This window comes from Siphateles boraxobius, unplaced genomic scaffold (genome assembly GCF_051911475.1).
Source record: "Siphateles boraxobius isolate OS27281-9 unplaced genomic scaffold, OSU_SipBor_1 142, whole genome shotgun sequence".
Taxonomy (NCBI): Eukaryota; Metazoa; Chordata; class Actinopteri; order Cypriniformes; family Leuciscidae; genus Siphateles; species Siphateles boraxobius.
The window spans coordinates 307,795-320,000 of NW_027508747.1; the positions used below are offsets into that span (position 1 = coordinate 307,795).

At 47.0% G+C, this 12,206-nt stretch overlaps 1 protein-coding gene across 2 annotated transcripts in view; it reads right to left on the reverse strand.

The window, feature by feature from the left end:
* Positions 1–12,206, reverse strand: part of bmp5 (bone morphogenetic protein 5) — a 54,992-nt gene that overhangs the window by 18,004 nt on the left and 24,782 nt on the right. For both annotated transcript variants that reach the window (XM_077230328.1, XM_077230329.1), the window contains exon 3: positions 11,589–11,737. In XM_077230328.1, coding sequence (XP_077086443.1) covers positions 11,589–11,737 — 149 coding nt within the window. The remainder of the gene's footprint in view (positions 1–11,588; positions 11,738–12,206) is intronic.

The window sequence follows — 12,206 nt, forward strand, 5'->3', positions numbered from 1 at the left end:
TGTGTGTGTCTATCCTCATGTAAAGGTGGATCTGCTGTGTGTGTGTGTCTCTATCCTCATGTAACCGTGGAACTGCTGTGTGTGTGTGTCTCTATCCTCATGTAAAGGTGGATCTGCTGTGTGTGTTGTGTCTATCCTCATGTAAAGGTGGATCTGCTGTGTGTGTGTGTGTCTATCCTCATGTAAAGGTGGATCTGCTGTGTGTGTGTGTCTCTATCCTCATGTAACCGTGGAACTGCTGTGTGTGTGTGTCTCTATCCTCATGTAAAGGTGGATCTGCTGTGTGTGTGTGCCTCTATCCTCATGTAACCGTGGATCTGCTGTGTGTGTGTGTCTCTATCCTCATGTAAAGGTGGATCTGCTGTGTGTGTTGTGTCTCTATCCTCATGTAACCGTAGATCTGCTGTGTGTGTGTGTCTCTATCCTCATGTACAGGTGGATCTGCTGTGTGTGTGTGTCTCTATCCTCATGTAACCGTGGATCTGCTGTGTGTGTGTGTCTCTATCGTCATGTAAAGGTGGATCTGCTGTGTGTGTGTCTCTATCCTCATGTAAAGGTGGATCTGCTGTGTGTGTGTGTGTGCGTGTGTGTCTATCCTCGTGTACAGGTGGATCTGCTGTGTGTGTGTGTCTCTATCCTCATGTAAAGGTGGATCTGCTGTGTGTGTGTGTCTCTATCCTCATGTAAAGGTGGATCTGCTGTGTGTGTGTGTCTCTATCCTCATGTAAAGGTGGATCTGCTGTTTGTGTTGTGTCTCTATCCTCATGTAACCGTGGATCTGCTGTGTGTGTGTGTCTCTATCCTCATGTAACCGTGGATCTGCTGTGTGTTTGTGTCTCTATCCTCATGTAAAGGTGGATCTGCTGTGTGTGTGTGTCTCTATCCTCATGTAAAGGTGGATCTGCTGTGTGTGTGTGTGTGTGTGTGTGTGTGTGTGTGTGTGTGTGTCTATCCTCATGTACAGGTGGATCTGCTGTGTGTGTGTGTCTCTATCCTCATGTAAAGGTGGATCTGCTGTGTGTGTGTGTCTCTATCCTCATGTAAAGGTGGATCTGCTGTGTGTGTGTGTGTCTCTATCCTCATGTAAAGGTGGATCTGCTGTGTGTGTGTGTCTCTATCCTCATGTAAAGGTGGATCTGCTGTGTGTTTGTGTCTCTATCCTCATGTAACCGTGGATCTGCTGTGTGTGTGTGTCTCTATCCTCATGTAACCGTGGATCTGCTGTGTGTTTGTGTCTCTATCCTCATGTAAAGGTGGATCTGCTGTGTGTGTGTGTCTCTATCCTCATGTAACCGTGGATCTGCTGTGTGTTTGTGTCTCTATCCTCACGTAAAGGTGGATCTGCTGTGTGTTTGTGTCTCTATCCTCATGTAACCGTGGATCTGCTGTGTGTGTGTGTGTCTCTATCGTCATGTAAAGGTGGATCTGCTGTGTGTGTGTGTCTCTATCCTCATGTAAAGGTGGATCTGCTGTGTGTGTGTGTCTCTATCGTCATGTAAAGGTGGATCTGCTGTGTGTGTGTGTCTCTATCCTCATGTAAAGGTGGATCTGCTGTGTGTGTGTGTCTCTATCCTCATGTAACCGTGGATCTGCTGTGTGTGTGTGTCTCTATCCTCATGTAAAGGTGGATCTGCTGTGTGTGTGTGTCTCTATCCTCATGTAACCGTGGATCTGCTGTGTGTGTGTGTGTCTCTATCCTCATGTAAAGGTGGATCTGCTGTGTGTTTGTGTCTCTATCCTCACGTAAAGGTGGATCTGCTGTGTGTTTGTGTCTCTATCCTCATGTAACCGTGGATCTGCTGTGTGTGTGTGTGTCTCTATCGTCATGTAAAGGTGGATCTGCTGTGTGTGTGTGTCTCTATCCTCATGTAAAGGTGGATCTGCTGTGTGTGTGTGTCTCTATCGTCATGTAAAGGTGGATCTGCTGTGTGTGTGTGTGTGTCTAACTCATGTACAGGTGGATCTGCTGTGTGTGTGTGTCTCTATCCTCATGTAACCGTGGATCTGCTGTGTGTGTGTGTCTCTATCCTCATGTAACCGTGGATCTGCTGTGTGTGTGTGTCTCTATCCTCATGTAAAGGTGGATCTGCTGTGTGTGTGTGTCTCTATCCTCATGTAAAGGTGGATCTGCTGTGTGTGTGTGTCTCTATCCTCATGTAACCGTGGATCTGCTGTGTGTGTGTCTCTATCCTCATGTAACCGTGGATCTGCTGTGTGTGTGTGTCTCTATCGTCATGTAAAGGTGGATCTGCTGTGTGTGTGTGTCTCTATCCTCATGTAAAGGTGGATCTGCTGTGTGTGTGTGTCTCTATCCTCATGTAAAGGTGGATCTGCTGTGTGTGTGTGTGTGTGTGTGTGTGTGTGTGTCTATCCTCATGTACAGGTGGATCTGCTGTGTGTGTGTGTCTCTATCCTCATGTAAAGGTGGATCTGCTGTGTGTGTGTGTCTCTATCCTCATGTAAAGGTGGATCTGCTGTGTGTGTGTGTCTCTATCCTCATGTAAAGGTGGATCTGCTGTGTGTGTGTGTCTCTATCCTCATGTAACCGTGGATCTGCTGTGTGTGTGTGTGTGTCTATCCTCATGTAAAGGTGGATCTGCTGTGTGTGTTGTGTCTCTATCCTCATGTAAAGGTGGATCTGCTGTGTGTGTGTGTCTCTATCCTCATGTAACCGTGGATCTGCTGTGTGTGTGTGTCTCTATCCTCATGTAAAGGTGGATCTGCTGTGTGTGTGTGTCTCTATCCTCATGTAAAGGTGGATCTGCTGTGTGTGTGTGTGTGTGTCTATCCTCATGTAAAGGTGGATCTGCTGTGTGTGTGTGTCTCTATCCTCATGTAAAGGTGGATCTGCTGTGTGTGTGTGTCTCTATCCTCATGTAAAGGTGGATCTGCTGTGTGTGTGTGTGTGTGTGTGTGTGTGTGTGTGTGTGTGTGTGTGTGTGTGTGTGTCTATCCTCATGTAACCGTGGATCTGCTGTGTGTGTGTGTCTCTATCCTCATGTAAAGGTGGATCTGCTGTGTGTGTGTGTCTCTATCCTCATCTAACCGTGGAACTGCTGTGTGTGTGTGTCTCTATCCTCATGTAACCGTGGATCTGCTGTGTGTGTGTGTCTCTATCCTCATGTAACCGTGGATCTGCTGTGTGTGTGTGTCTCTATCCTCATGTAAAGGTGGATCTGCTGTGTGTGTGTGTGTGTGTGTGTGTGTGTGTGTGTGTGTGTGTGTGTGTGTGTGTGTGTGTGTGTGTCTATCCTCATGTAACCGTGGATCTGCTGTGTGTGTGTGTCTCTATCCTCATGTAAAGGTGGATCTGCTGTGTGTGTGTGTCTCTATCCTCATCTAACCGTGGAACTGCTGTGTGTGTGTGTCTCTATCCTCATGTAAAGGTGGATCTGCTGTGTGTGTGTGTCTCTATCCTCATGTAAAGGTGGATCTGCTGTGTGTGTGTGTCTCTATCCTCATGTAAAGGTGGATCTGCTGTGTGTGTGTGTCTCTATCCTCATGTAAAGGTGGATCTGCTGTGTGTGTGTGTCTCTATCCTCATGTAACCGTGGAACTGCTGTGTGTGTGTGTCTCTATCCTCATGTAAAGGTGGATCTGCTGTGTGTGTGTGTGTGTGTGTGTGTGTGTGTGTGTGTGTGTGTGTGTGTGTGTGTGTGTGTGTGTGTGTGTGTGTGTGTGTGTGTGTGTGTGTCTCTATCCTCATGTAACCGTGGATCTGCTGTGTGTGTGTGTCTCTATCCTCATGTAAAGGTGGATCTGCTGTGTGTGTGTGTCTCTATCCTCATGTAACCGTGGATCTGCTGTGTGTTTGTGTCTCTATCCTCATGTAAAGGTGGATCTGCTGTGTGTGTGTGTCTCTATCCTCATCTAACCGTGGAACTGCTGTGTGTGTGTGTCTCTATCCTCATGTAAAGGTGGATCTGCTGTGTGTGTGTGTGTCTATCCTCATGTAAAGGTGGATCTGCTGTGTGTGTGTGTCTCTATCCTCATGTAACCGTGGAACTGCTGTGTGTGTGTGTCTCTATCCTCATGTAAAGGTGGATCTGCTGTGTGTGTTGTGTCTATCCTCATGTAAAGGTGGATCTGCTGTGTGTGTGTGTGTCTATCCTCATGTAAAGGTGGATCTGCTGTGTGTGTGTGTCTCTATCCTCATGTAACCGTGGAACTGCTGTGTGTGTGTGTCTCTATCCTCATGTAAAGGTGGATCTGCTGTGTGTGTGTGTCTCTATCCTCATGTAACCGTGGATCTGCTGTGTGTGTGTGTCTCTATCCTCATGTAAAGGTGGATCTGCTGTGTGTGTTGTGTCTCTATCCTCATGTAACCGTAGATCTGCTGTGTGTGTGTGTCTCTATCCTCATGTACAGGTGGATCTGCTGTGTGTGTGTGTCTCTATCCTCATGTAACCGTGGATCTGCTGTGTGTGTGTGTCTCTATCGTCATGTAAAGGTGGATCTGCTGTGTGTGTGTCTCTATCCTCATGTAAAGGTGGATCTGCTGTGTGTGTGTGTGTGCGTGTGTGTCTATCCTCGTGTACAGGTGGATCTGCTGTGTGTGTGTGTCTCTATCCTCATGTAAAGGTGGATCTGCTGTGTGTGTGTGTCTCTATCCTCATGTAAAGGTGGATCTGCTGTGTGTGTGTGTCTCTATCCTCATGTAAAGGTGGATCTGCTGTTTGTGTGTGTGTGTCTCTATCCTCATGTAACCGTGGATCTGCTGTGTGTGTGTGTCTCTATCCTCATGTAAAGGTGGATCTGCTGTGTGTGTGTGTCTCTATCCTCATGTAAAGGTGGATCTGCTGTGTGTGTGTGTGTGTGTGTGTGTGTGTGTGTGTGTGTGTGTGTGTGTGTGTGTGTGTGTGTGTGTCTATCCTCATGTACAGGTGGATCTGCTGTGTGTGTGTGTCTCTATCCTCATGTAAAGGTGGATCTGCTGTGTGTGTGTGTCTCTATCCTCATGTAAAGGTGGATCTGCTGTGTGTGTGTGTGTCTCTATCCTCATGTAAAGGTGGATCTGCTGTGTGTGTGTGTCTCTATCCTCATGTAAAGGTGGATCTGCTGTGTGTTTGTGTCTCTATCCTCATGTAACCGTGGATCTGCTGTGTGTGTGTGTCTCTATCCTCATGTAACCGTGGATCTGCTGTGTGTTTGTGTCTCTATCCTCATGTAAAGGTGGATCTGCTGTGTGTGTGTGTCTCTATCCTCATGTAACCGTGGATCTGCTGTGTGTTTGTGTCTCTATCCTCATGTAACCGTGGATCTGCTGTGTGTGTGTGTGTCTCTATCGTCATGTAAAGGTGGATCTGCTGTGTGTGTGTGTCTCTATCCTCATGTAAAGGTGGATCTGCTGTGTGTGTGTGTCTCTATCGTCATGTAAAGGTGGATCTGCTGTGTGTGTGTGTCTCTATCCTCATGTAAAGGTGGATCTGCTGTGTGTGTGTGTCTCTATCCTCATGTAACCGTGGATCTGCTGTGTGTGTGTGTCTCTATCCTCATGTAAAGGTGGATCTGCTGTGTGTGTGTGTCTCTATCCTCATGTAACCGTGGATCTGCTGTGTGTGTGTGTCTCTATCCTCATGTAAAGGTGGATCTGCTGTGTGTGTGTCTCTCTATCCTCATGTAACCGTGGATCTGCTGTGTGTGTGTGTCTCTATCCTCATGTAACCGTGGATCTGCTGTGTGTGTGTGTCTCTATCCTCATGTAAAGGTGGATCTGCTGTGTGTGTGTGTGTCTCTATCCTCATGTAAAGGTGGATCTGCTGTGTGTGTGTGTCTCTATCCTCATGTAACCGTGGATCTGCTGTGTGTGTGTGTCTCTATCGTCATGTAAAGGTGGATCTGCTGTGTGTGTGTGTCTCTATCCTCATGTAACCGTGGATCTGCTGTGTGTGTGTGTCTCTATCCTCATGTAAAGGTGGATCTGCTGTGTGTGTGTGTCTCTATCCTCATGTAAAGGTGGATCTGCTGTGTGTGTGTGTCTCTATCCTCATGTAAAGGTGGATCTGCTGTGTGTGTGTGTCTCTATCCTCATGTAAAGGTGGATCTGCTGTGTGTGTGTGTCTCTATCCTCATGTAACCGTGGATCTGCTGTGTGTGTGTGTGTCTATCCTCATGTAAAGGTGGATCTGCTGTGTGTTTGTGTCTCTATCCTCATGTAACCGTGGATCTGCTGTGTGTGTGTGTCTATCCTCATGTAAAGGTGGATCTGCTGTGTGTGTGTGTCTCTATCCTCATGTAAAGGTGGATCTGCTGTGTGTTTGTGTCTCTATCCTCATGTAAAGGTGGATCTGCTGTGTGTGTGTGTCTCTATCCTCATGTAAAGGTGGATCTGCTGTGTGTGTGTGTCTCTATCCTCATGTACAGGTGGATCTGCTGTGTGTGTGTGTCTCTATCCTCATGTAACCGTGGATCTGCTGTGTGTGTGTGTCTCTATCCTCATGTAAAGGTGGATCTGCTGTGTGTGTGTGTCTCTATCCTCATGTAACCGTGGATCTGCTGTGTGTGTGTGTGTGTGCGTGTGTGTCTATCCTCGTGTACAGGTGGATCTGCTGTGTGTGTGTGTCTCTATCCTCATGTAAAGGTGGATCTGCTGTGTGTGTGTGTCTCTATCCTCATGTAAAGGTGGATCTGCTGTGTGTGTGTGTCTCTATCCTCATGTAAAGGTGGATCTGCTGTGTGTGTGTGTCTCTATCCTCATGTAACCGTGGATCTGCTGTGTGTGTGTGTCTCTATCCTCATGTAACCGTGGATCTGCTGTGTGTGTGTGTCTCTATCCTCATGTAAAGGTGGATCTGCTGTGTGTTGTGTCTCTATCCTCATGTAACCGTGGATCTGCTGTGTGTGTGTGTCTCTATCCTCATGTAAAGGTGGATCTGCTGTGTGTGTTGTGTCTCTATCCTCATGTAACCGTGGATCTGCTGTGTGTGTGTGTCTCTATCCTCATGTAAAGGTGGATCTGCTGTGTGTGTTGTGTCTCTATCCTCATGTACAGGTGGATCTGCTGTGTGTGTGTGTCTCTATCCTCATGTAAAGGTGGATCTGCTGTGTGTGTTGTGTCTCTATCCTCATGTAACCGTGGATCTGCTGTGTGTGTTTGTGTCTCTATCGTCATGTAAAGGTGGATCTGCTGTGTGTGTGTGTCTCTATCCTCATGTAACCGTGGATCTGCTGTGTGTGTGTGTCTCTATCCTCATGTAAAGGTGGATCTGCTGTGTGTGTGTGTCTCTATCCTCATGTAACCGTGGATCTGCTGTGTGTGTGTGTCTCTATCCTCATGTAAAGGTGGATCTGCTGTGTGTGTGTGTCTCTATCCTCATGTAAAGGTGGATCTGCTGTGTGTGTGTGTCTCTATCCTCATGTAAAGGTGGATCTGCTGTGTGTGTGTGTCTCTATCCTCATGTAAAGGTGGATCTGCTGTGTGTGTGTGTGTGTCTATCCTCATGTACAGGTGGATCTGCTGTGTGTGTGTGTCTCTATCCTCATGTAACCGTGGATCTGCTGTGTGTGTGTGTCTCTATCCTCATGTAACCGTGGATCTGCTGTGTGTGTGTGTCTCTATCCTCATGTAAAGGTGGATCTGCTGTGTGTGTGTGTCTCTATCCTCATGTAAAGGTGGATCTGCTGTGTGTGTGTGTGTGTGTGTGTGTGTCTATCCTCATGTACAGGTGGATCTGCTGTGTGTGTGTGTCTCTATCCTCATGTAACCGTGGATCTGCTGTGTGTGTGTGTCTCTATCGCCATGTAAAGGTGGATCTGCTGTGTGTGTGTGTCTCTATCCTCATGTAAAGGTGGATCTGCTGTGTGTGTGTGTCTCTATCCTCATGTAACCGTGGATCTGCTGTGTGTGTGTGTCTCTATCCTCATGTAACCGTGGATCTGCTGTGTGTGTGTGTCTCTATCCTCATGTAAAGGTGGATCTGCTGTGTGTGTGTGTGTGTGTGTGTCTATCCTCATGTAAAGGTGGATCTGCTGTGTGTGTGTGTCTCTATCCTCATGTAACCGTGGATCTGCTGTGTGTGTGTGTCTCTATCGTCATGTAAAGGTGGATCTGCTGTGTGTGTGTGTCTCTATCCTCATGTAACCGTGGATCTGCTGTGTGTGTGTGTCTCTATCCTCATGTAACCGTGGATCTGCTGTGTGTGTGTGTCTCTATCCTCATGTAAAGGTGGATCTGCTGTGTGTGTGTGTCTCTATCCTCATGTAAAGGTGGATCTGCTGTGTGTGTGTGTCTCTATCCTCATGTAAAGGTGGATCTGCTGTGTGTGTGTGTCTCTATCCTCATGTAAAGGTGGATCTGCTGTGTGTGTGTGTCTCTATCCTCATGTAACCGTGGATCTGCTGTGTGTGTGTGTCTCTATCCTCATGTAACCGTGGATCTGCTGTGTGTGTGTGTCTCTATCCTCATGTAAAGGTGGATCTGCTGTGTGTGTGTGTCTCTATCCTCATGTAAAGGTGGATCTGCTGTGTGTGTGTGTCTCTATCCTCATGTACAGGTGGATCTGCTGTGTGTGTGTGTCTCTATCCTCATGTAACCGTGGATCTGCTGTGTGTGTGTGTCTCTATCCTCATGTAAAGGTGGATCTGCTGTGTGTGTGTGTCTCTATCCTCATGTAAAGGTGGATCTGCTGTGTGTGTGTGTCTCTATCCTCATGTAACCGTGGATCTGCTGTGTGTGTGTGTCTCTATCCTCATGTAACCGTGGATCTGCTGTGTGTGTGTGTCTCTATCCTCATGTAAAGGTGGATCTGCTGTGTGTGTGTGTCTCTATCCTCATGTAACCGTGGATCTGCTGTGTGTGTGTGTCTATCCTCATGTACAGGTGGATCTGCTGTGTGTGTGTCTCTATCCTCATGTAAAGGTGGATCTGCTGTGTGTGTTGTGTCTCTATCCTCATGTAACCGTGGATCTGCTGTGTGTGTTTGTGTCTCTATCGTCATGTAAAGGTGGATCTGCTGTGTGTGTGTGTCTCTATCCTCATGTAAAGGTGGATCTGCTGTGTGTGTGTGTCTCTATCCTCATGTAACCGTGGATCTGCTGTGTGTGTGTGTCTCTATCCTCATGTAAAGGTGGATCTGCTGTGTGTGTGTGTCTCTATCCTCATGTAAAGGTGGATCTGCTGTGTGTGTTGTGTCTCTATCCTCATGTAACCGTGGATCTGCTGTGTGTGTGTGTCTCTATCCTCATGTAAAGGTGGATCTGCTGTGTGTGTGTGTCTATCCTCATGTACAGGTGGATCTTTTGTGTGTGTGTGTCTCTATCCTCATGTAACCGTGGATCTGCTGTGTGTGTGTGTCTCTATCCTCATGTAACCGTGGATCTGCTGTGTGTGTGTGTGTCTCTATCGTCATGTAAAGGTGGATCTGCTGTGTGTGTGTGTCTCTATCCTCATGTAAAGGTGGATCTGCTGTGTGTGTGTGTCTCTATCCTCATGTAACCGTGGATCTGCTGTGTGTGTGTGTCTCTATCCTCATGTAAAGGTGGATCTGCTGTGTGTGTGTGTCTCTATCCTCATGTAAAGGTGGATCTGCTGTGTGTGTGTGTCTCTATCCTCATGTAAAGGTGGATCTGCTGTGTGTGTGTGTCTCTATCCTCATGTAACCGTGGATCTGCTGTGTGTGTGTCTCTATCCTCATGTAACCGTGGATCTGCTGTGTGTGTGTCTCTATCCTCATGTAACCGTGGATCTGCTGTGTGTGTGTGTCTCTATCGTCATGTAAAGGTGGATCTGCTGTGTGTGTGTGTCTCTATCCTCATGTAAAGGTGGATCTGCTGTGTGTGTGTGTGTGTGTGTGTGTGTGTGTGTGTGTGTGTGTGTGTGTCTATCCTCATGTACAGGTGGATCTGCTGTGTGTGTGTCTCTATCCTCATGTAAAGGTGGATCTGCTGTGTGTGTGTGTCTCTATCCTCATGTAAAGGTGGATCTGCTGTGTGTGTGTGTCTCTATCCTCATGTAACCGTGGATCTGCTGTGTGTGTGTGTGTGTGTCTATCCTCATGTAAAGGTGGATCTGCTGTGTGTGTTGTGTCTCTATCCTCATGTAAAGGTGGATCTGCTGTGTGTGTGTGTGTGTGTGTGTGTGTGTGTGTGTGTGTGTGTGTGTGTGTGTGTGTGTCTATCCTCATGTACAGGTGGATCTGCTGTGTGTGTGTGTCTCTATCCTCATGTAACCGTGGATCTGCTGTGTGTGTTGTGTCTCTATCCTCATGTAACCGTGGATCTGCTGTGTGTGTGTGTCTCTATCCTCATGTAAAGGTGGATCTGCTGTGTGTGTGTGTCTCTATCCTCATGTAAATGTGGATCTGCTGTGTGTGTTGTGTCTCTATCCTCATGTAACCGTGGATCTGCTGTGTGTGTGTGTCTCTATCCTCATGTAAAGGTGGATCTGCTTTGTGTGTTTGTGTCTCTAGCCTCATGTAAAGGTGGATCTGCTGTGTGTGTGTGTCTCTATCCTCATGTAAAGGTGGATCTGCTGAGTGTGTGTCTCTATCCTCATGTAAAGGTGGATCTGCTGTGTGTGTGTGTGTCTCTATCCTCATGTAAAGGTGGATCTGCTGAGTGTGTGTCTCTATCCTCATGTAACTGTGGATCTGCTGTGTGTGTGTGTCTCTATCCTCATGTAAAGGTGGATCTGCTGTGTGTTTGTGTCTCTATCCTCATGTAAAGGTGGATCTGCTGTGTGTGTGTGTCTCTATCCTCATGTAAAGGTGGATCTGCTGTGTGTGTGTGTCTCTATCCTCATGTAAAGGTGGATCTGCTGTGTGTGTGTGTGTCTAACTCATGTACAGGTGGATCTGCTGTGTGTGTGTGTCTCTATCCTCATGTAACCGTGGATCTGCTGTGTGTGTGTGTCTCTATCCTCATGTAACCGTGGATCTGCTGTGTGTGTGTGTCTTTATCCTCATGTAAAGGTGGATCTGCTGTGTGTGTGTGTCTCTATCCTCATGTAAAGGTGGATCTGCTGTGTGTGTGTGTCTCTATCCTCATGTAACCGTGGATCTGCTGTGTGTGTGTCTCTATCCTCATGTAACCGTGGATCTGCTGTGTGTGTGTGTCTCTATCCTCATGTAACCGTGGATCTGCTGTGTGTGTGTGTCTCTATCGTCATGTAAAGGTGTATCTGCTGTGTGTGTGTGTCTCTATCCTCATGTAAAGGTGGATCTGCTGTGTGTGTGTGTCTCTATCCTCATGTAAAGGTGGATCTGCTGTTTGTGTTGTGTCTCTATCCTCATGTAACCGTGGATCTGCTGTGTGTTTGTGTCTCTATCCTCATGTAAAGGTGGATCTGCTGTGTGTGTGTGTCTCTATCCTCATGTAAAGGTGGATCTGCTGTGTGTGTGTGTCTCTATCCTCATGTAAAGGTGGATCTGCTGTGTGTTTGTGTCTCTATCCTCATGTAACCGTGGATCTGCTGTGTGTGTGTGTCTCTATTCTCATGTAACCGTGGATCTGCTGTGTGTGTTTGTGTCTCTATCCTCATGTAAAGGTGGATCTGCTGTGTGTGTGTGTGTCTATGCTCATGTAAAGGTGGATCTGCTGTGTGTTTGTGTCTCTATCCTCATGTAACCGTGGATCTGCTGTGAGGGTCTTACCGTCAGTGGTCTCCACACAGAGCTGAAGGCCCATGTTCTGCTGAGGGTTCAGGAGCCAGTGGTTACTGGTGGCTGTGATGTCAAACACCAGCCATCCCCCATCAGTGGCTCCAACCTTTTTCCAGTCCAAGAGAAATGTTTCAGCATCCCTAATGGGATAATAAGAACGCACTATGATTTACATTACATTTTCGAATATAATATTTCACTCTCCCACGCAAATAGATAAATGTTAAACAGTGATGACATGTTTAAAATCCGAGACGAATGAGTTGTATTTTGCTAATTGCAGTCATTCTGCATGTTAATTACCAGTGTTGATTATACCATACAAAAACAAATATTGAAATGTGTGCAACCAAGTTCTCTCTCAACTCCTCCTTTTCATCTCGACCACAGTTTTGTCAACACGCCATTCCTGTTCATCTACTTAACTGATGTTCCACTAAAACAGCACATGGGCCACACAGTGAGACCCTGATCTCACAGACAGAGAAATGATCAGAGACGTGTCATGTCCCAGCATGCCACAGTGAGGGCGAGCGCCACACCACAGTCGTCTGCGTCCCTGTGACATCTCAGTGTTCTCGTTTGCTTTTTAACTTCATGAGCAATTGG